This window comes from Rhamphochromis sp. 'chilingali' (assembly GCF_963969265.1).
Source record: "Rhamphochromis sp. 'chilingali' genome assembly, chromosome: 5".
Taxonomy (NCBI): domain Eukaryota; kingdom Metazoa; phylum Chordata; class Actinopteri; order Cichliformes; family Cichlidae; genus Rhamphochromis; species Rhamphochromis sp. 'chilingali'.
In genome coordinates this window covers 35,881,507-35,903,861 of record NC_137932.1, presented here as the reverse complement: position 1 = coordinate 35,903,861, position 22,355 = coordinate 35,881,507, and the positions used below count along the sequence as shown (strand labels likewise).

The 22,355-nt window shown below is 40.9% G+C and overlaps 2 protein-coding genes across 2 annotated transcripts; one reads left to right on the top strand and one right to left on the bottom strand.

The window, feature by feature from the left end:
• The first annotated feature begins 1,561 nt into the window (after nucleotides 1-1,561).
• psmc6 (proteasome 26S subunit, ATPase 6) lies at nucleotides 1,562-10,126 on the top strand. Its single transcript, XM_080882217.1, has 14 exons — nucleotides 1,562-1,719; nucleotides 2,126-2,205; nucleotides 2,636-2,675; nucleotides 2,896-2,948; nucleotides 3,378-3,445; nucleotides 5,768-5,882; nucleotides 6,061-6,148; nucleotides 7,230-7,291; nucleotides 7,377-7,500; nucleotides 7,829-7,890; nucleotides 9,006-9,126; nucleotides 9,210-9,290; nucleotides 9,575-9,646; nucleotides 9,726-10,126. The coding sequence occupies exons 1-14, from the start codon at nucleotides 1,635-1,637 to the stop codon at nucleotides 9,842-9,844; spliced, it is 1,170 nt and encodes a 389-aa protein (XP_080738343.1). The 5' UTR covers nucleotides 1,562-1,634; the 3' UTR covers nucleotides 9,845-10,126.
• A 1,540-nt stretch (nucleotides 10,127-11,666) lies between these two features.
• Nucleotides 11,667-20,761, bottom strand: cgrrf1 (cell growth regulator with ring finger domain 1). The gene is made up of 6 exons (XM_080882218.1): nucleotides 20,542-20,761; nucleotides 18,401-18,531; nucleotides 16,457-16,634; nucleotides 15,159-15,306; nucleotides 14,646-14,753; nucleotides 11,667-13,315 (listed from the first exon to the last, which is right to left on the bottom strand). The coding sequence occupies exons 1-6, from the start codon at nucleotides 20,643-20,645 to the stop codon at nucleotides 13,013-13,015; spliced, it is 972 nt and encodes a 323-aa protein (XP_080738344.1). The 5' UTR covers nucleotides 20,646-20,761; the 3' UTR covers nucleotides 11,667-13,012.
• Between the last annotated feature and the right edge of the window lie 1,594 nt (nucleotides 20,762-22,355).

Genomic DNA, 22,355 nt, shown 5'->3' with positions numbered 1-22,355 from the left:
ATGGTCACAAAGTTACATGTGCAGCACTCTGGACAGTTTACATCCTTTAGGAGAAATAATTTGTAGCATTATTATTTGTTTTTCAGTACTCAGGCAGCAGCTTTAACACTGCTGTATGTCTGACCACAATGCAGGAACAGACTGAACCAGGACTACAAACCTGCTCCATCTTCTCATCTCTGGAGATTTCCATTTACAAAGCACCAACAACTCAAAGGTAAATATTATATTGGAAAATCTGTTTATATATGTTGTTTATATAGTATGTATGATATATAAGGCTTTGTCCTTTTTTAAATAAACAGCTCGTATGTCAGCAGAACTTTTCCATTTTTCCATTAATAGAAAAATGATCAACATTATTCATTTCCTGAAAACTGATAGTGAGCAGTTATTCATTTAACAGTATTTATTTATAAGAAACAATATTTTTATTATATACAAGGACCAATGCATTTTCATTTTAAAATCACAGTACATGTTCATTTAAAAGACAATCCAATGACAATCAGAAAATAAAAAGAGACAGAAATACAAGTTAACATTTAGAATTTGTTTTATTGAATTGGAAAATATTCTCAAATTGCTGAGCAATTTGATTTAAACAGGGCCCAATAAGAAAAGCTGATTGAAAGAGCTTTATATTATAAAGACCCTACAATGCAAGAGAGAAAACCCCAACAATCTGATGATCCCCTATGAGCAAGCACTTGGCAACAGTGGGCAGGGGGAAAAAAACCCTTTTAATGGGAGGAAACCTGCGGCAGAACCAGGCTCAGGCGGGCGGCCATCTGCCGAGACCGGTTGGGGGATTATAATCCAGTTATAATCAAATTTCTCTCTTGCGACGACATTTTTGATGTTTGATGTATTTAGGTATTCATCTGCAAGGAAAAAGATGACTGTTTTTCCTTCAAGATGAATACTAAGTTGATGTTAAAAAACACCACTTCAAGTTGTGCGGTGATGGCTTTGGCCAACAGTGAAAAACTTGACTATGCCATTTGGCTTCTTTTTTGCGTCTGACGTTCAGTCAAGCTATGTGCAATGGTTTTTACAGCTGTGGATTTCTGTAACTCCAGAGCAACCTGAACATATTCGACACTCCCAAAGAAATTGCGCAAGTCTCTAAGAATGTACTTTTCCACATTTTTTAGGTTTTGTGGCGTTATAGTGAGTTTTTTTTTATCCCTGAGTTCGCCCCATACTTCTTCCAAAAGCCAGGTGTGGATCTTTGGTGTGCATACACAAGTGCACTTAATCTTTAATTTTTTAGCTATGCGGCTAAATAATTTATGAAGGACTATTTTAATGTAAGCTTTATTTACACGATCATCTAGTACAAACGGCTCAGGTTTTGGTTGGGACGTTCGTCATCTTTTGTCATCATCTAAGATGAGCTCTGTAAATTTTCTATAGGGTCCTCTTGTTTATTTATTTATTTCTATTAGTGTTATATCAGTTATTGCATTATACGTGTTGCATGTCAAAATGACAGGCAGCAGTGTGTGTGTGAATATCAATCCCAGCGAACAGCAACATCACGGGGCGCGAAATTTCGCTATCCGACTGAGGTAAGTGAACGAACCAAGAGTGGAGTGACACCGCATTTTCCCATCATTCAGCGGGGCGTCATGGCGGACACTAGAGAAAAAGCGCTGCAGGACTACAGGAAGAAATTGCTGGAACACAAAGAAGTTGATGGGCGACTAAAAGAATGTAAAGGAACATTTAACACTGATATTTGCGTTCGTGCTAGAAATTCGTGTTGTTTAGTTGACTGGTTACTTGTAGATGGACAGGCAGCATTGACTAGCATACCAGCTAGCTAGTGCTTTGTCATGCAGTTAGCTTCTTGGTGGAAATGTATGGAGGCTACCGGGTCTCGCTACCAGCTTAGGAGCATAAACACGACAGTGATACAGTTCGTCCGTTCATTGGATAATTCATATTTTAAGGCTGGTTAATCTAAGAATGTGAGGTCATTATTTGTTAACGTTATCAAGAGCTATAAGTAGAGCTAACGTCTGACTTTTCACGTTGATGCGAGCATTAGCTATAACAAACTGTTCCAATTAGCTCTTAGTGTGTGTATGAAACATGTTGACTGTCCGTTGTTTTCCAGTGAGAGAGCAGCTGCGAGAACAGACCAAACAGTACGAGAAATCAGAGAATGATCTCAAGGCTCTCCAAAGCGTCGGTCAGGTAAATATACCGTGTGGAAATTAATCATTTGGCTTCAACTAAAGACTGAAGGTTAACGTTGTACATCAGTGCAGTCACACTCAAGCAATGCAAAGAGAAGACTGTTCACTTGTTATCTGATGACAGAAATCTGAAGCCAGTGACAGTAATTAGATGTGCGATATTTCTGGCTGTCAACAGACAGAAACAAGCAGTTTCCACCAATGCGCTAGAGTGCTAAACACTTTCAGCTGACTAAGCTGCTTTGTGCTACAGGTGAGAAACTAACAGCAGACAATATGAAAAGAGTGATTTTTCTTTTCTCCTTTTCCCCTTTGTGTCCCAGTTAAATAACTAATAGTGAGGCTATAGTACATGAAGCTAATTTCAACACAAACAGAAGGGACCTGATGTATTTTTTTTATTAGCTAACTATTTGTCTTCCCTGCAGATTGTTGGAGAAGTGCTCAAACAACTCACTGAGGAGAAATGTAAGTCTTCCCATATATTATAGCAGAGGTAGAAAAGGCTGATTGATTTTATACTTCTCTTTAGTCTTCTACTGTCAGGCTCATTATGCAACACCTATGTTGAAGCCTGGTAATCAATGGAAATAACAAATGTGAATCTGTGACATGTGTTACAGTGTTAAACTCAGGTGTGTGGTTTGTTTGTTTTTTGACTGAAGTCATCTGTATTTCTAAATTACAGTCATTGTAAAGGCTACCAATGGACCCCGATATGTGGTTGGATGTCGCAGGCAGGTAAGGGTTGATCACATTCTAGTGTTTGTGCTGTCTTGTAATGCAGAATTTTCTTTAGGGTTTGGAAGCCCTCTGTAGTCACATCTGAGAGCTTTGAGTGCTAAGTCATTTGATTTTCATCATTTATCAATGATGAGGAAATAAAAATAGGTTTACAAAAGACTCTGTACCAATGACCAGATCTGTTTCTTTGTGTACAATGTTGTAAATCAGCTGGAAGTACTCCATTATTCAGCACTGAGTTATGTAATTTTTAGAATCAGCAGTGGCAGTCTAACTTTATTCTTGTATATTGGGTCAATACAGCTAAAGAAGAAACACACTTCACAATGTTTACATTGTGACATATTAAAAATGATTTGTTTAATTTTCACTAATCAAACTTTCTCAACAAATGCTGACCTGACTGTATAAAATGGAAACTTCCAGTTGGACAAATCCCAGCTGAAGCCGGGGACCAGAGTGGCTCTGGACATGACTACGCTTACTATTATGAGGTAAGGTGGATATGATTATTATTTTGAATTGGTTCACCAGAATCATGTCTCACAGCACTAAGAAAAAGGTTTATAGAGGCACACCAGGTAAGACCCCAGGTGCAGGCTGTGTAAAGAAGCAGTGAGATCAGCACATAACAGCAGGGTGCAAGATGCTAGCAGGCAGGGCATACATGGAACACCATAGCCAAGTGGCTGGAATAGTATACAGAAACATCTGTGCCAAGTGTGACCTGAAGTCCAGAGGTCAAAACGGAATACAACCTAGAGGATGGTGGTGGCTAACCAACAGTATTACTATTACCATAGTAGTGGACAAGCAGAGGAAGGAGGCCGTAGTGATAACAACATCAGGAAGAAGGAACAGAACAAGCTCAAGAAGTAATAAGGGCTGAGAGAGGTGCTCAAGAAGATGTGGAGGGTGAAGGCAACAGTGGTCCTAGAGCACGTGGTAATCGGAGCACTCAAGCTAGTGACCCCCAAACCTGGCGAGTGGCCCGAGCAGATCCCAGGAAATGTGGAGCTTCCTGAAAACCCAAATTAGGAACACAGCATCTTTTATCAGGTTGTTATTCACAATAAGCTACAATAGTAATTCAGCCAGGAAACAAGAGAGAGCTGCTTTGATGACACAGGAAAGCTCTGACTGAAAGTTCAACAAAGTGCTCTCCAGCTTTGCAGTACGGCCCTCAGCACTGATTAATAAACAATAGATTTATCACAGCACACAGGTTTGTTTACTTTTACATCTCTGAATTAATAAGTCTGCTGCAGTGGGGAAACTCCATATGGGTTTGCTTTATTGTCATTATATGACATAATGAAATCACAGTTGCAGCTTCCTTTAAATATCAATATAAATTAAATAATTTTCATACTAGTTGTGGGGGCTTTCATCGGCCTGTAGGGCTTGACTGAAGACATTAAGCTGAACAGATGATGAGCTGGGTGGGAGGAGTCAGGATGTTTTTAGCTCTTCTGCATCTGGAATTGGCGATCTCCTCCAGGAAGGGCCAGAGAGCATCTGACGATCCTCTGTGCTGTGTTTATCACGCTCTGCTGCTTCCACTGTACCACACTGAGATGCAGTAAGTAAGGACACAAGCAGCTTCTGATTCAGTTTCTTTTTACTGAGGATTGGCACAAAGTGCAGACCCTGCATCGCCTTCACTGCCATCGCCCGTGTATTCTCCAACCATGAGAGATAATTTATTATAATTTATGATTGCAACTCCCAGAAATCGTCTCTACCCAGTCTCCATAGAGGGTATAATCCCCTGCAGTCTTACGGAAGGCGACGAGGACCTTCCTGGTTTTTGAGGTGTTTAGAAGCAGGTTGTTGGCTTCACACCACTCTGTCAGCAGCCTCATTCCCCTTTGTGATTAGGGATGGGTACTGGTATCCGGTGCCATTATTTCGGTGCTTTTTTTTTTTTTTTCCTGAGATGGAAAGAATTTTTTGGGATTCTAGCCAATCATTTTACCTTTCCAAGGACAGTAGGCGGGCCGAGGTACGTACATTCTTTTAGAGCAGAGCTACAGATTAAAAATGTCCAAGGCAAAGTGGTCAAAAGTCTTGCTGTACTTCACAGCAAAATATGCAAACTCAGCAGCCTTCAACAAGTGCTTTAAGGTGATGCTGTGCAAAGGAGGTAACACCTCGAATCTGATGAAACACCTGGCGACGCATAGGGTTTTTTTAAAAGCCGAGAAATGCACCGTATTTGATAGCTTGCTGCGAGACCTCACACCGAGCACATCTACTGCGGGTGTGGTGCCTGTTATCGGACCCGGAGTTAGCAACATCCCCCAAGAACCAAAAGAGTAGAGTCCTGGCCCCTAGCCCTGCCAGTGTAGCAGAAATGATGACGGATGATGGCAGCAGCAGCCGTTCTTCTCTGGGCGAGTAGCTTAATGTTGTTCGTGTGTAATTTACATTAAGTAGGTTAACCATGTTATTACATTAATGCACGTAAGGTGAACTAGCAAACATCATCATAGCTACATGCGGCTGTCTTCTTGTTTGATGGCAGATACTCCCTTCACCCTGGCCAAAAAGGCTAAAATGACCAAAGAAAAAGTGGAAAACAGTTAAACATGAGAGGTTTTTGGACAAAGTTTGTGTTCTCCATTCTTTAAGCACCGGCACCGTTTCAAAAGTACCGGGTTGGCACCGGTATCGGATAAAACCTAAACGATACCCATCCCTATTTGTGCTGAAGCCCATCGGGGTGGTGTCGTCTGCAAACTTAATAAAAAGGAAGCTTCCTGAACTTGGCTTATGTGATGATGCCAGTGTATGTGTGGCCTGTTTTTTCACAGGTACCTGCCCAGGGAGGTGGACCCTCTGGTGTACAACATGTCCCATGAGGACCCTGGCAGCGTCTCCTATTCTGAGATCGGAGGCTTGTCTGAACAGATCCGTGAGCTGAGAGAGGTACAACAAAAATGAAGTCCTCCTCAACTCTCGTGTGCTCTGCATTATTTATCTCAGTGTGACTGGCTCCAGTGTTTTATTACATTTTGTTTGTATGATTTCACCTTCACTAGTCATTGTTTTACATTATATATTTAAATGAGTCTACAATAATGGGGCTGCTGCTGTTTTCCTGCAGGTGATTGAGCTCCCACTGACCAACCCTGAGCTTTTCCAGAGAGTTGGCATCATTCCTCCTAAAGGCTGTCTGCTGTATGGGCCCCCAGGTAACTGTCATTTCCTGGTGTTTTCACATTACAGCGCCAAATCGCAGCAATAATTGCCTCAAGGTGCTTTATGTTGTAAGGTAGACCCTACAATAAGATAAGATAAGATAACCTTTATTAGTCCCACACGTGGGAAATTTGTTTTGTCACAGCAGGAAGTGGACAGTGCAAAAGTTATGATGCAAAAATTAGAATACAATAAGAATAAATACAGTACACAGCTGTACAGAATAGAATAAAATAATATACTATATACAGTAGAATAAAATCGAATAAAAATATACAATAAGATAAAAATAGAATAATACAATGCTTTATTCTCTTGAAAACATTCATAAACCTATGAATATTTCTTCCTAATGGCCAATGGCATGAGGAAGAGTACATCTAACAGCTAGGATCAAGTTAGAATACAATGTTTTCACAGCTTGCCAAGAAATCCTGTGATTTCACTCATTTTAGTCCAAAGAGTCTTCTGTGTTCCTTCTTGTCTTTGTGTTAAAGTGAGGCTGAATAAGCTGAATTTTACTCATTTGTCACTAGTGTTTCAACTGCACCTGATTTTAATCACAATTAGAGTTCTTCATTGTTTTTCATATGCAAAAAGTGACTTTGAACATACAGTTCTAGTTAGCCTTGGGTTGTCAGTGCAAGCCAAAGTGCTGTACACATTAAAGGCTACACGCTCTAATCACACCTCGATGCAGTGTGGAGCAAATTGTTGCCTAAGCTGAAAATGTCAGCCTTGTCTTGGTTTCAATACACCTTCTTGAACTGATGTAATCACACCAATTTTCACTTAACGCATGGTGTGAATACGCCAATAGGCTTCATCATACATCCATGATATGTTTGTTTTATGGGTGCAACAATTTTTTTCCCCCACTGATTCTTCGTTGGGAGCATAATGTAATCAATCAGCCGTAAAAGCCTGGTGGGGGTGTTGGTGTCAGGAAGACAGGCGGGTGGCATGGACACCCAAGTCTGTGAATGTGATAAATCGAGTAGAACACGATGTAGTATTTTTGAAATCCGTACAACCAGTACTTCTAATGGTCAGTGATGATTTGTTGTGAAACAGGCACTGGAAAAACTCTTCTTGCTAGAGCTGTGGCCAGTCAACTGGACTGCAATTTCCTGAAGGTGAGTCTCAGCAGCTCCATCAGAGTGTACTGCCACACTCGGACACAGTCACTCAGCTTATTGTGTGTCTGTGTGGCTGCTGTAGGTGGTGTCCAGCTCCATTGTGGACAAGTACATTGGTGAGAGTGCCAGGCTGATCAGAGAAATGTTCAACTATGCCAGGGACCACCAGCCATGCATCATCTTCATGGATGAGATTGATGCCATTGGTAAGTCAGCGTCAGCTCTACAGAGAACGATAGGAAATGCTTTATCCCATATTTGGGAAATTCTTTTGTTAAAGTAGTAACGCCGTATTTCCAAAATTCAGATCATACTTAAAGTTAAGACGTACTGAAAACAGGAGCTGTCTTTTTATTTGCCTGCTTGTCACCAGTTTGAATTAAATTGAAGTACTTTGTAAAGACATGTCACAGGTGTGAGCTTCAATACTGACACAGCAAGCACAAAGTTCATTCAAAAAAGAGTTGTGTACTGAGCATTTATTTACAGTGAAATTGTTAGAAGGGTGCTTGAGATACTTGTTTTTCCCTGTAGGTGGCCGACGTTTCTCAGAGGGAACCTCAGCTGACAGAGAGATTCAGAGGACTTTGATGGAGGTAACAGAAGCACCAAAACACCACTCAGCAGCACTCTTTGTTGTTTGAATATAAACAGCAAATATGGAACAGTGTGATCGCCTGTTTTGCGTCATGCTTTCATGTTGCAGCCAGAAGGTGCTCAATCCACCCAATACCCCAAGTGTCCAGCTTAGGTGCCTTTATAAAAACTAAAAAACATTTTATTGGACTTCATTTTCCATTCTACAGAATTGTATTGTACTTGGAGGGTGTCCTTAGCTGTATCAGTCCCTGCCAATAATAACTGCCAGTTATCAGTTTATAGTAACTCTGCAGTCACGTAGTGACTATCTACAGTAAGAAACATACTAAACCAAATGAATTTGAAAGCAAAGTACAAATGAAAGTATAATTGAGCCTTAGTGAGTAAGGATGCACGTTTTTACCCTGCACGAGAAATAAGCTCACACACAAAATCTCCATCAAATTGATGCAAAGCTTTTAAAGTGGACTGGTTCTTATACAGCGTGCCTCATTCGCCCATACATACAAGCACTTTCTATGTTTAAATACTTTCTATATTCTATATACTGGGGCTAGTGTCTCGCCTGCTTTCCCCCCTGAGCTACAGCATCTCCACTTTTGTTCTGCCATGTGTGACATGAATCAGAAGTACTCCAAATTTCTGGGCTTGTACTCACTATGCTATCCACATACCACACATTCCCATTTTTCTATACAGGAGACAAGTTTACCTGAAAGTAAAATTGTGTGGTTACAGTGTTGTAAGAGAGAATGTCTGTTTCTCTGAGTCTGTGAGATTAAAAATGCTTTTGGCTGCTCACAAGCAGCACATCAACTCACCCTAGATGCCCTTCCTGACGCAGCCACCCAACCCACCCCACCCATCTGTTGTTATTATAACAGATGTTAACACAAAGACATTAACAGCACAACACGCTTTTTCAATCGTCTGTACTGGGTCTGTTTAGGCAATAAGACATCACGTCAGTATGTCGGTTGTTCATTTGAAGCAGACCTTTCCAAACATTTGTTGTTTTTAACTTGACTCTTGTAGTCACCAGTAACATGGTTGCCGTTGCAGTGGACAAGTGCTTAATCACACAGAATACATGACGTCTGTGTGTTTTCAGCTGTTGAATCAGATGGACGGCTTCGACACATTGCACAGAGTCAAGATGATCATGGCCACCAACAGACCTGACACTCTCGACCCTGCCCTGCTGCGGCCTGGCAGACTGGACCGCAAAATTCGTAAGAACTTCTCCTGTTCAGCTTCTCTGTCAGCGCTATGTGAGCCCACGCAGGAAAACCACTTTCCTTTGTCTCTTCCTCAGACATTGAACTGCCCAATGAGCAGGCTCGTCTTGACATCCTTAAGATTCACTCCAGTCCTATCACCAAGCACGGAGAAATAGGTGAGTAGACGAGCTTCACCTCAGTCCTGCTGCACTTATCCAAATGTCAAACGGACTCTGTGTTACTTTGGTAGTTTGCTCATTTAAGGTGCTCTGCCTGGAAGTTTCAGCATGTTAACTTGACAAAAATCCCTCAGATGAACAACAGGTTGCTTTCCTCTTTGCTGCCTACTCATGACTTGTACATATCTCTGTTCTTTGAAGGCTTTTGTTAATGTATTTGTTGCAGAATAATCGACACGTGACCTCCGTTTTCATGGATCTAACTGTATGATTACTTTCAGATTTTGAAGCCATTGTGAAGCTGTCAGATGGTTTCAATGGAGCTGACCTGAGAAACGTGTGCACAGAAGCAGGTCAGATGATCATTCCTTATCAGATCTATGATGAGCTCTGAGAAGCTCTTCTCTCACATGGCTCTGTGTATGTTTTCAGGGTTATTTGCCATCCGCTCAGATCGTGAGTACGTAACTCAGGAGGACTTTATGAAGGCCGTGAGGAAGGTGGCGGACTCAAAGAAGCTCGAGTCTAAGCTGGACTACAAACCTGTATAACTTGTCTGTCCTTTTCTTTATTTTTTATTCCTCTGTCATGGATTTGCTGTGTTAAAGTTTGTTTGTTGGGAAGCGGTATTAAAAGGAAAAAGGAAAAAAAAATCCCTCCACCTTTAAGATTGCCAAAAGTGACTTTCATAGTGACGTTACCTGCTGTTTCCACTTATTAGTCGAACCTGCCTCAGTGTTTACACCACATGAAAGAGGCTGTGTCTTATAATCTACACTTGTATAAAACGGCTTTATGTCCACAAATACAACTGTTGCCGAAGCTGTGTTTTATTTCCATCGTTCAGTTTTCTTCTTAATTATTCACAACTGAAATGGAAATTTGACAAAAACATGCTCCTGTTAACTAATCACATCCACAGATGACCACAGAGGTGTTCAGTTTATGTTTTAGTCTGCTTTTAAACTTTTTCAACCAGTCTCTGATTTTTATCTAGAAGGGTGATATTAACCTTTGAAATGCATATTTTAAGATGGCAGCAACTGGGACATAATAATATGGACTAAACTTTATGGATCCATGGTGAAGGTCCTACTTGATTTAATTTAGTGTTATTTATATAGCGCCAAAGCACAACAACAGTTGGCTCTTTAATATTGATTATAAAGACCTCACAATAATACAAAAAACCCAACAGTCAGATGACCCGCTATGAACAAGCACAAAAATAGGAAGGAACAACTCCCTTTTAACAGGAAGAAACCTCCAGCAGACCATCTGCTACCACTAGTTGAGGGTGAAGGGAAAGGAGGCGCGCCAGAGAATAATAACTAATGAGTAACTAATGCAGAGTGTTGTATAAACACACAGTAATTGAAGAAGAAACACTTGGTACATCATGGGAAGCAGCTGAGACCAATTGGAGTGTAAATGGATCCAGTCCTAACTCTATGCTTTATTTCTAAAAGTAGAGAGGGTGTCTATGGAGGGCCAGGAGGGACAATTCATGAATTAATTTTATCAGTCAGCCTCACCAATCACAGTCAGGGGGCGGGGTTAACGCTGGTCGAGTCAACACCATTGCTTTGGCCTTTCAGCGGGCGTTTCTCAGCGCCAACAACAAACAGAAACTAACTAAACTATCGAGTCTTTCTCTCGTGATGTTCGTATGTGTCATGCTCATTTCAGTCACCAATTCTGAATTATAACTAACATTAAAAACATGTTAAAGGAGGAGAGAGAGCAAATAAATCTGATTAATATCTGATCTTTGAGTTTTTGTTCAATAATCAGCATGACCTGTGTATACACACATAAGCTTTATTAAAATGGATAACATTGGTGTCCGTCATGTAGTAACTGTTTGGTTTAACTGTACCAGGCTTGTTAGTGAAACACAGACTAATATTTTATTGTGAATAATAATCATGAGGCTAAACAGGCAGTCCAGCTGCTGCCTCAGAGCCCTGTACACCATGGAGCGAGGACAGCATCTCCAGGATATCTTTCCATTATCTGGAATCGCTGACCCCAACACTGGGACCAGGATAAGAGGTTAGGAGCTCTAAGTTAACCCAAGGTTTCCCAGCATGGGCACATGAAAGCATCAAAGTAATCTAATGGTCATATCTGTGTTCATCAACATAAACTCATCCTTATTACTGCCAACTATTCCAGAGATGGGAAAACCTGCATCGTAAAGAACATAAAAATATGGCAGTCAAACGCAACACTTGTAAAAGAGATGAATGCTTCAGTTTGTTGCAGGTCAAAGTGAAATGAATGCGATTGGTTGAACGAGTGTTTGTGATGTGTGTTCTTTGTTATCTGCATTATTTTCTTCAGCGTAAGAGACTCAGCAGCAGATTAGAATCAAGTACAACATTCATACATTTAATAAATCACCAAATTAATACACGCATGTTCCTGTGACCATGCGACGCACTGATTTTAGTACAGCAGGCTGCACACTGCTCATATAAAACATATTCCCCCATTATATTGTCACTTAAAACATGCTGTAAATAAAAGACTGAATGAAAATATAAAAACAAACGTCAAACATGGGCTCAGTCTACGTTTGATATGATAATGCCATCCAGAGTAAGCAAACAAGAAATTAGAGGTCATCAAGGTCTTTAAGTCTTACAGAAACACCTGCAGTTTAATTATCACGGAAAGATAAAGTATTATCATAGAAGTGAAAATGTATGCTGTTCCTTCTAATGCATCAAAGTTTTGCTGTGTAGTTTGACACAGAACTCGGAAGTTGGAGCTGGACAATGTTCCAGAGTTTAGTTAATGAGCATCAACAGTGAAACTAAACTCTGGCAAGCAGTTATGTAACAAGTTACTGTAACCAGTTTCCATGTTTTTAGTCATCATGTTTAGTAATTTATTACAATTATGTTATTATTTAAATTGCAATGGCTCTCAGGTTGTTGTTTTTTTACCCTGCATGCTCACACTACAGTCAGCTGAATCAGCTCGTTTCTGGGAGGTGGAAAATGAAGAGATTGACAGCTTTGATGAGTGCAGGTCTGGACAATCTTTTTATTGAATTAAAGGACAAGAAAAACAAAGCCAAAAATAACCTTGTAGCTTCCACTTCCACCTGTTTCTACCATAGAATCACCCCGGCCATCACTCTGGGCTGTTTTTCTGTTCATATGTCAAAAGTACAACACAGCTTGTATGCATGTTGTGCAGAACTGTAGTTTTAAATTATTAACTGGTAACTATAAGACAATTATGGAGTAACACAAAAGTGGTGAATATAGGTAATATAATGTATTACTTTTAGGAAGATTATCAAGTAACATCTAATCGATTACTTTTGTGAGTAACAACCACATCATAAGCGGTCACAGTGATGCCACTTTCAGCAAGAGGAGCCAGAAAACATCACAATATCCTGTTTGCGGAAGAACTGAGTGAACATAAGGAACTGTTTAGTGTAACAAAAGTACTGCAGAACAACCCGAGAACATCCTTCCATGTATGGTGGAGGCAGTGTCACTCTCGTAGAAAGGAAACTATCCCAGAGGCTAGCTGAAGCACTGCAGAAGTTGGGTAACGCTGTAAAGTCCTGGAGAATGTTTTAAAGAAAGCCACCAGACCTTAAAGGAGCACAGACAGGTCTGATCTGCTGCTAACCAAAACACCTGTCACACAGGCGACAGATCCTTGTAGTCATCTCTTCTATCATCTTCACCAGTTCACTGACAGTCATTGCTCTGTGTCAGTGCAAACGACTCCTGGACAAAGGCTCTACAGATGGGGCAGTGCTGGAAAAAGGACACGCAGCTGTCACACATGCAGGCGTGTCTGCAGGGCAGCAGCACCCTGTTCACTGCTGCATTCTGACACACCACACAGTCTCTGCCCTCCGTCCCCTCTGACCAGTCCTCCTCCTCCATCACTGGGATCTGATCCTCGCTCTGAGTGTCACTGGGTGTGAAAGTGTGCCCCGAATCAGCAGACCCAGACATCCCCCCGCTGTCAGCAGACATGAAAAGAGGCTGCAAGAGACAAGAGATAGGTTTTTCTTAAACTGCTGTAACAAGGCCCTAAGTGCTTGGCAAACTGGAGATTTTCACACGTGTATTGACACTGACAGAGACGACACAAAATATGTAACATTTTGCTAGTCTAAAGCCACAAGATCTGCCTGATAGGCATCTGCAGTAATCTGCATCAGGGTGAGAACTGCAAGAAGAGTCAGTGAATTCCTCTGAGTGTTCATCCTGCAAGTGACGGGAATTCTAGCTCTACTAAGAGAGCCTGCTCTTTTGGTTTCTAAGCAGCTCGTCAGAAGTTTTGTTAAGTTTAGGTAAAAAATTAACTAAGTAAAATGATGTCTATAATTAATGACTAATGTTTATTATATATAATGACTTATTAAAGTACAAAAACAAACATCCATCTCAGTTTGCCAAAAAACATACAATCCCTGATTATAAACTTTGAATTATTTACAGTGAAATAATAAAAGACAATCAAACAACTAAATAAATGTAACTGCTTAAAACAAAAAGAAAAAAGCTCTTAGTCCCATTGTTGACTTCAAAGAGACACATTTCATTCCTGACTGACACACCACTACATCATGATACATATTCCTTCAAAGCACACATTACAGAAGGCAGGAAGCACTGCATTAATGAAACCTGATTTACCACATGGAGCCTTGCTCTAAAAAACTGTCACATTTAAGACTGTCCTTGAAATAACTGTTTAAACCCAAACTTTTTAGAGCCATAATGTGGCACTACATAATAGTAACCAACCTCCTGTTGTTTGTATTGTTGGTAAAATAAAAAAAGCTGCTTTTTTGTTGTGCTGGCCGTGGCTGCAGCAATGACTCTAGTGGTGAAAACCAAGGAAAGACTGTCCACTTTCACTCTTGGCCTTTAAACACAAGTGCTTCTTGATTGCTGGCTGGCTGCGCTGACACAGGAGAATCCAGGAGTCACTGGGATTTATGCTTCAGTGGGAAATGAAGTCATAACCGCAACCCCCTCTCAAACCATGGGTGAAAAATAACTGAACAAAGCCAACAACTATTCCGTTTTGTTCTTCTCATGCATTTTCTGGCCAATTCTTCACCTCAGTTTTTGAATTTGTCAGTGACAGAATAACAATGGTCTCAGTATAAGGAATAATACTAATAAGAATAATAGCATCAACCTAGAAATAACAGCAAAGTCCTGACAGTTTGATCAAACTGACATCAGAATGTACAAAGAAGTGGACCTTTTATGTTATTTTTGACATTTAATGGTGTCCTTGAAATCAAATGCATTATTATTATTATTATTATTATTATTATTATTATTATTATTGACCAACCTTTAACTCGTACATGCTCCCTTGTGAGGTGAGGAGGTACTGGAAGAGAATCCGTGCAGAAAGCTTGTATTTGTCATCAGGAACATGAATAACTATGACACTAGCCACCTGAAAGAGAAAACATTTACAATCACTTCTACCAGTTCACCATGTAAATCTGCATTTTTTTAACTCACTGTGAGTGTTGCTGTTCTCTGACTGACGGCTGCTCCCACTTTGACACACTTTAAGTTTTCTTATTAGATAAAACTCATCGTTAGGGTTAGATCAGACTGCTCGGGGAGTTCTCATGATGCACTGCCCACTTTCTCTACCCCCACGCCCCTCTTCATTTTGACCACACTGTTACCCTGAGTGAAGGCAAGATGGTATAGTGTTGCTTCACAGCAAGAAGGTTCCTGGTTCAAATCCCAGTTGGGGCCTTCCTGTGTGGGTTTCCTTCTCACAGTATAAAGAGCCTTAAGACAAACTGGAGATGTTTATAAAATAAATAAATTAAATGATTAAACTCACAATGTCGTTCACGTGTCTTTCTTGTGCCTCTTCCAGGGTCAGCACAGCCACGAGAGGGTAGCGCTGTCTTGGCAGTGGTCCAAAATCAGTGATGCCCTGATCAGCGGGGATCTGTGCGTGCCGCTCCGCTCTATCTTCACTGCTGATACTGAGAGAAGGTCAAAGACACTAACGGCAGGAGACATGAAGACATGCTTCATGTCTTCCTTCATAAGGCAGACATGAAGCATGAAGCTCAATGAGTCAAAGAGCGGAAATGTTAGAAATGATTGCTTTGACTGATGACTAATAACACAAACTTTGCTGCCACTGGCACAAGAACGTGAACAGACCACATGTAACAATTAGTCCAGTGCCAATCACCTGAATGGACCTCAAAGGTTCCTACAAGCGGAAACAAGCTCCACTGTGTGATCTCAGGGACTATGCTGTTATGCTGTAAGTGTTTGATGACCGGACCCTAGCCCACTTGGTCCAGCTGGGCAGAAAGAAAGGAGCCCCAAAAAGACAACATGGGCACGCCCACCCCCTCCAGGACACAGTGTTGGGGTCAGGTGCAATGTGTTTCAGGTGGAGGGCAGTGGCACAGGCCCTAGCAATTGGATACCCGGCTATCAAGGCTGGCTGCTGCAACATCGGTGTGCTCCAACTACAGGGGATCACACTCCTTAGTCTCCCTATGAAGGTCTTTTCCAGGATACTGGAAAGGACAATTTGTCCATTAGTTGAATCTTAACAGTGTGGCGTTCGTCCTGGTCATAGAACATTAGAGCAGCATTGCAGCAATAAGTCGGACTCATTTCTGGTAGGTGTTTTACTCCGCTAGAGCTCTTTGTCACTGATTCTCTTCATAATAAATTTTATGGACAGAAGTTCTAGGCATATTCAGGTGCCGGAAGGCTTCCACTTTGGTAGCCTCAGCCTCATCTCTGCTTTTTTTAGATGATGTGGTTCTGTTGGCTTTGTCAGGTGGTGGTGGCCACCAGCTTGCACTAGAGTGGTTCACAGCAGAGTTTGAAATAGCAGGAATAGAAATCTCCCATTCTAAATCTGAGGCCATCTGAGGCTGGGTCAAGGACGAGTTGACGCCCCAAGTAGGGGAGTTTAGATGTCTCTGGGTTTCGTTCAGGAGTGAGGGAAGAGGGGAGTGACACACAGTGTGAAAAAAGAAAGAAGACATTTCTACACTCCAGCTCGACTGAACAACACAAGTTTAGATCTCACAGGTCAAAGATTAAGTCTAAACTGTTTGACAGAGGCATACCACTGAGATACTTGGTTAGCAACAAATAGGATACTGGAATTTCTGGCAATAATAGTAGTGGAGGTTCAGGGCTTCCTGGAAATGCTGGTGGGTGCTGAGCATCATGCCATGCTGGTGGGCATGTAGCACTCCTTGTAGGGTACTGACCTCACAGCCCCAGAAACAGCTCAGGACACAGGACTCCAGACAACAAGGTCTCACCAGCACACCGTCTGAACAGAGCAAAAACAGAAAAAGGTTCAGTGTTCCACAGCATCACCATTTAGAGTTCTTTCCATTGAACAGCAGACCACAAATCAAATTGATAATTATATAGACTACACAGTAGGGCTGGGCCATATTATACCGTTCACGGTAATACCGGTATAATGTTAGACAACGATAGGAAAATGAAGTATCGCGATAGAATATGAGTAAAACGCGCATGCGCAGTGCCTTTGTTTTCATACGCACATGGCCGATTGTTGAGTGAAACAGATGAACCAGAATTGGTTTGTAAAAATGGTGCAACTTCAGTGATGTGGAACTGGTTTGGGGTTTGTCCGTCAGATACACGACAAAGCACATTTTTTTGCAGAACATGCAAGCGGCCGTCGTTATTGTCGTATTTGTCGGACTAAGATGCTCTTAAATCTGGGAGTAATCTGGGTCCTAAACCCCGTATACTTCAGGTCAAACGAACACTGCAGCATCACTGAGAGTTAAAAACTGTCTAAATTCTTTCATCTTTAATACGATCAGCATTGCTGCTTTACCAGGTGTAACTATGAAGTTTAACTTCCAGGCATCCATGAAAACAAAATTTATTACATTTAACGGAGTTAGAAGTTAGCAGGGAGCTAGCGGAAGTTAGCTCGCTAGTTTCGCTAGTTACCTAAGCATGATATAGCATGTTCTGACTGAGAGATTTCTGAAAAAAAATCAAACGTACAGCTCTGCTATCACGTCCAACATAAATGAAGACAGGAAACTAAACAGCAGTGACATTTGTAGGGTTACTGAAGTTGGGCTAGCTGGTATATAATGATGTGCTACGTGATCGCTAGCGACACAGCTATGTTAGCATAACATAAACAGTGAAGCTGGAGGACGAACACTAACACTTTTCCACTTATAAAAGTTAACGTTAAGGTTCCTGATAGTTAGAGACAAATGCAATCGCATGGCAGGATACTGTAAACGGACCAAACTTCAGTCAGGAGAACTGAGATAATCCATCCACAATAAAAGGTTAGTCATTAATATACTGCAACAACATGGGAATAGAGCAGCTGCCAGAGAATTCAACGTTAATGAATCAATGGTACAGAAGTGGAGGAAGCAAGAAGAATGAGTTTAATAAAGTTTGATTTATCTGACTGCTTTGTTTCGCTTAATGTGCCTTATAATCCCGTGCACCTTATGGTCCGAAAAATGCGTACTGCACACTGCAGTTTAATGTTGCAAAGCACCTCTTTTTAACTTCAGTGGATATTATACATGGTTATGCTCAGGATATGTCAGCCCATTTCTACTGGAAATGCCTTTTGGTTAAACTTTCAGCAAGGAATTTGCATTTGTACTGTTACATTTTTATAAAGCTTTAATGTACATAAAAACCAGCTTCTTGTTTAAGTGAAAATAAATGGAAGGTTGTCTTTTTGCGCTAGTAATGTTGTGGAGTTGTATTTTGTCTCGCATCAATTATATCATCAGTTATATCGTTATCGCAAATTTTCAAATATATATCGTGATAAATATTTTTGGCCATATTGCCCTGCTCTACTACACAGAAACATTCTCTTGGCAGTCAATAGATTTACAGTTTTTTCTATTTAGTACATCCAGCTGGACACCATCCTCTGGAAACACACTAGAATATGAGGGTTAACAGATGTTTCTGGATGCAGGCATGGAAGTTTCACATCCCCAAATACTTTTGGGCCAAAAAATACCTTTTTCCAGTAACAGCATTATTTCATTCCTCATCTGTTCTCACCGGTAACACTTGCTGATCCAGAACCCAACTCCAGGGCGAAGGGATTGGTCACCTGAACCATCTGTTTCTCTGGTAAGCTGGGCTCTTGCTCATCATAGCTGCGAAGTATAACTGGAACGTCAAAGCCAAACCTACAGAAAAGAGGCGAGAATAAGCAGAGTCTCTCTGTCTGGTGGTGTTCTCGCTTAAATCTAAACCGATTCGATTAAATGCAGAGGGGTGCACACACTGGCTGGCTGTGTAGAAACATGCTCTTCTGAATTAACTGCTACTATGTTGACTGTAGTCTAGAACATGACACAGTTATGCCTGGAAATGTTTCTACAACCAATTATCAACAATCAAAAATCCAACTCAAGTGCAGATTCTGAACTTTATTGTAAAAGGATTGAACAAAAATAATGCATTGAGGAATTACAATCCTTTATACAGAGACCCAAATCTTTAGAGCTTCAAATGCAGGTCATATGAGCAATTTGTTATTTCTTCATCAGCTAACCAGATACAACGTCTGAATTGTTTCTAAGTGTTGCATGTCCATTTCACAGAATAACATATTCAAGAATAACGGGCAATTATTAGGTTGCAAAATGAAAGAAATTCAGGTAGTGAGCAAAAACTTCAGAGGAACAAAAACCAATTGTCAAGGAGAAAAAATGACAGATGGCAGAGTTCCTCAGAGTAAACGGCAGCCATTCACCATTATTATCACTGCCATTGTGTACACTGCTCCCAGTGCTAAGGCTATTTCTAATTAGGCACTTGGAGGCCTACACGACAGCAACGTTGGGCTTCTACCTAAACACTTTAGCAGCTTTGAAGTGATTGGAGGGGATTTTAACCACAACAGGTTCAAGACTGCGCTCCCCAAGTTCAAGCAATACAACAACTTTAAAACCAGAGGGGTGAACATGCTGGACTCTTGGTGTACACAAACCACCAACACACATACAAGGCAACCCCCTGACCCCACCTGATCATCTTTCCATTATGCTTGTACCTGCTTACAAACCTCACTGAAGCACATAAAGCCAATGACAAACAGAGGATGCAGCCTTAGCACTTCTACTTTAGGCACACTGAGTGAAGCCTCTCGGCGAGACCACATAAACATCCAAGAGTATGCGAAGACAGTAACCAGCAACACTGCACAGTGTACAGAGGATGTCACTGTAGGTAAGAACTTCACTACATGTGGCAATCAGAAAACCTGGAAGACCATAGAGGTGTGCTCCCTGCTGACACATCACTGCTCACAGCACTCGGTATTAACCCACCTGGACAGTAAAGACAACCACGCCAGACTCCTGTACATTGATTTTATTTATTTTTTTCTCCTTTGGGCGGGGGATCAGAAAAGAATTAAATGGTAAGCCGCGCTACTAGAGTCACATGTCATATTTACTATCATCTACAGGTCGAGGCCTCTGACAACGAATATTATTTTGAAACATCACTAGCCCATTATTTTTTTCACCTCGTTGTGTGTGTGTGTGCACATTTGTGAGGTTGTTCTAGTAATCTTCATAATACCCACAGCCCTAAAGTGCACCCCGATGAGACCCAGAAACCAAACTTAAGCAATGGTGAGTACACTAGCGTGGATAACGCCAGGTAGTGTGGTAAGAACATTTTCACACCCATCACCGGAACACAAACATCATAACAAAGCCCAGAAGTCCCAGATTGATCGCTCAGTGCAGAAGCTATGATTGTCTGGCAGCATCACCGAGGGAAAAAAAATCATCAAATTTGTTATTGCCCGTCGGTTCCAGTCTTAAGGCAGTCATTAGAGACTGTAAACATTATGATTAAAGTATCAATGGGAACGATACTAAACTCAGATTTTTAATTATGATAGTTTCTCCAGTTAGTTCTGAAACCGTGAAAATTAATGGACTGTAAAAAATAGTTTGGATTATTTTAATTACAGGTCAATGCAGTATTTTGTTCAACAGAAAATAAGCAAAATGATTGATAGACATGTTACAGCACGCTGCGCCAGACCTACATGCTATGTTATATCATGAAGGCCACATTCAAGTCGTTAATATATAAAGTCGAAGGGTACCTGTGTGGTGACAACGAATGTAAATTATATATCAAAGTGTGGCTAACTATATTAGCTAAATACAACTTACCAGCCGAGGACCATAGCAGCGGTTACAACGAAACAAAGCGACACCACACTAATATAAAAGAGCGGAGAGTACTCGTAGAGTGTGGCTAGAAACACCCCTGCCATTTCACATCAGCTTCAAGAATAAGCGTGTTTATTTAAAAAACCTCATATAACACCTTGGGTTCATTCCAATAATCCATCTTGCTTAGCAAGGTTCTCACTGAGACGTAACACGGAAATAGCTTCTTCTTCTTTTTTGTTTTTATTATGTATTGGTGGTTGTCAAACAGCAAAATGGTGCATTACCGCCACCAACTGGTGTGGAGTGAAATATCACAAAAATTTGAGAAAATGTCTGAAAAAATAAATTTGAGAAAAAAGGCAGAAACCTAACTTTTTTTCTCAGAATTCTGGAAAAAAAGATGTGCCCACTTTCATTTTCCCCCAGTGACTTTAATCCTCTTCCATAATTTGAAACAGTCTGATAACTTTCACTCCCGGAAGTATCTCTGTGGCTGTCATAGTAAGTAAGAGCTGTTCATATTCTCCAAATACTAAGGAAAGAAGCATCAGCACTTCCTTTAGCAGAGGATACACTGGACCACCCTTTATGAAAGGGGAGGAGAAAACGCCGCCCCATAATTCATTGTGACGGATCATCCGACCATTCACGAAAATAACAACAAAGTAGCAAGAAAGTTGCGCGTATCATGTAAATGTTAACTGCATTTTCCATTCATGCTAAGGAGGGATAAGAGTACTTTTAGAAAGTGAGTTCTGGCCCTGTGATTTATAACCGTAGAAGCAAAAAAAAATCATAATGGAATACTGCATTTTGTGTTTACTTGTGTTATCTTTCTCTAATATTTAAATTCGTTTGATCATCTAAAACTTTTACATGTGGAAAATACACCAAAAAAATATGAGATCAGGAAGCGGGGGGGGGGGGGGGGGGGGGGACTTTTTCACACCAACTCACAAACCTCAAGTCCACACCTGACCATACTGGCTGTCTGGGAGCTCCTCCCTGAATCACCAATAAAGCAATATGGGATAGGCAGGCTCTCGCTTAGACCAACAAGAGAGCGGGGAGAATGGCTTTGAGCTGACCAGTGGGAAACGTAACTGATTTTACGGCCTTCTGAGGAAGAGGTTTTATGTTTCAAATCAGTCAGACAAAGGGGGATTTCAGAAGGTCACGCTGGGAGATAAGCCTCTGTGATGACCAAAGCCAATTCAGAGCTGATTAAAACAGATGGTGGTGTCCTGCTGTGCTTATGATAAGGCAGGGTGTTAATTTTACCTGGCCAAAGATTTGTTATTTTTCATGCCTCTTTTGTCAGCGTTTTGATAACAGGGGAATTATAGCACCTTAATGCAGTTTTACATATGTACAAAGCTGAAGACTAAGAAACGGTAGCTGATACATTTGATATCGTAGCTTCCTCTGACATGGTGTAGCCTTTCTTTACGTGTTTGAAATGTTTTTCACTGTTTACTCTTTCAGACTCTGATTTCCCCATTCAAAATACAGATGAATGTGTAATTGATTTTTACTGATGATGGTGTTTTAGACAACATTAAAGAAACAAAAATGAGACCATCTCTCATATAACAGCTGGTCCGGGACAGCAATGTGTGTCTTTATTATGCTGCACAACGTGTTTGGTGACTTAAACAATGTTAATATTAAAGAAAGAATACCGTTCTATGTATGTGTATTTTTAGAAATAGTTTTATTTTACATTTGAATGTGGAGATAGATCAGTCTGAAATCGCCTTTTTACTAAACATTTTTGCTGACACCCAGAAACGAGGCTCTTGAAGACTTGC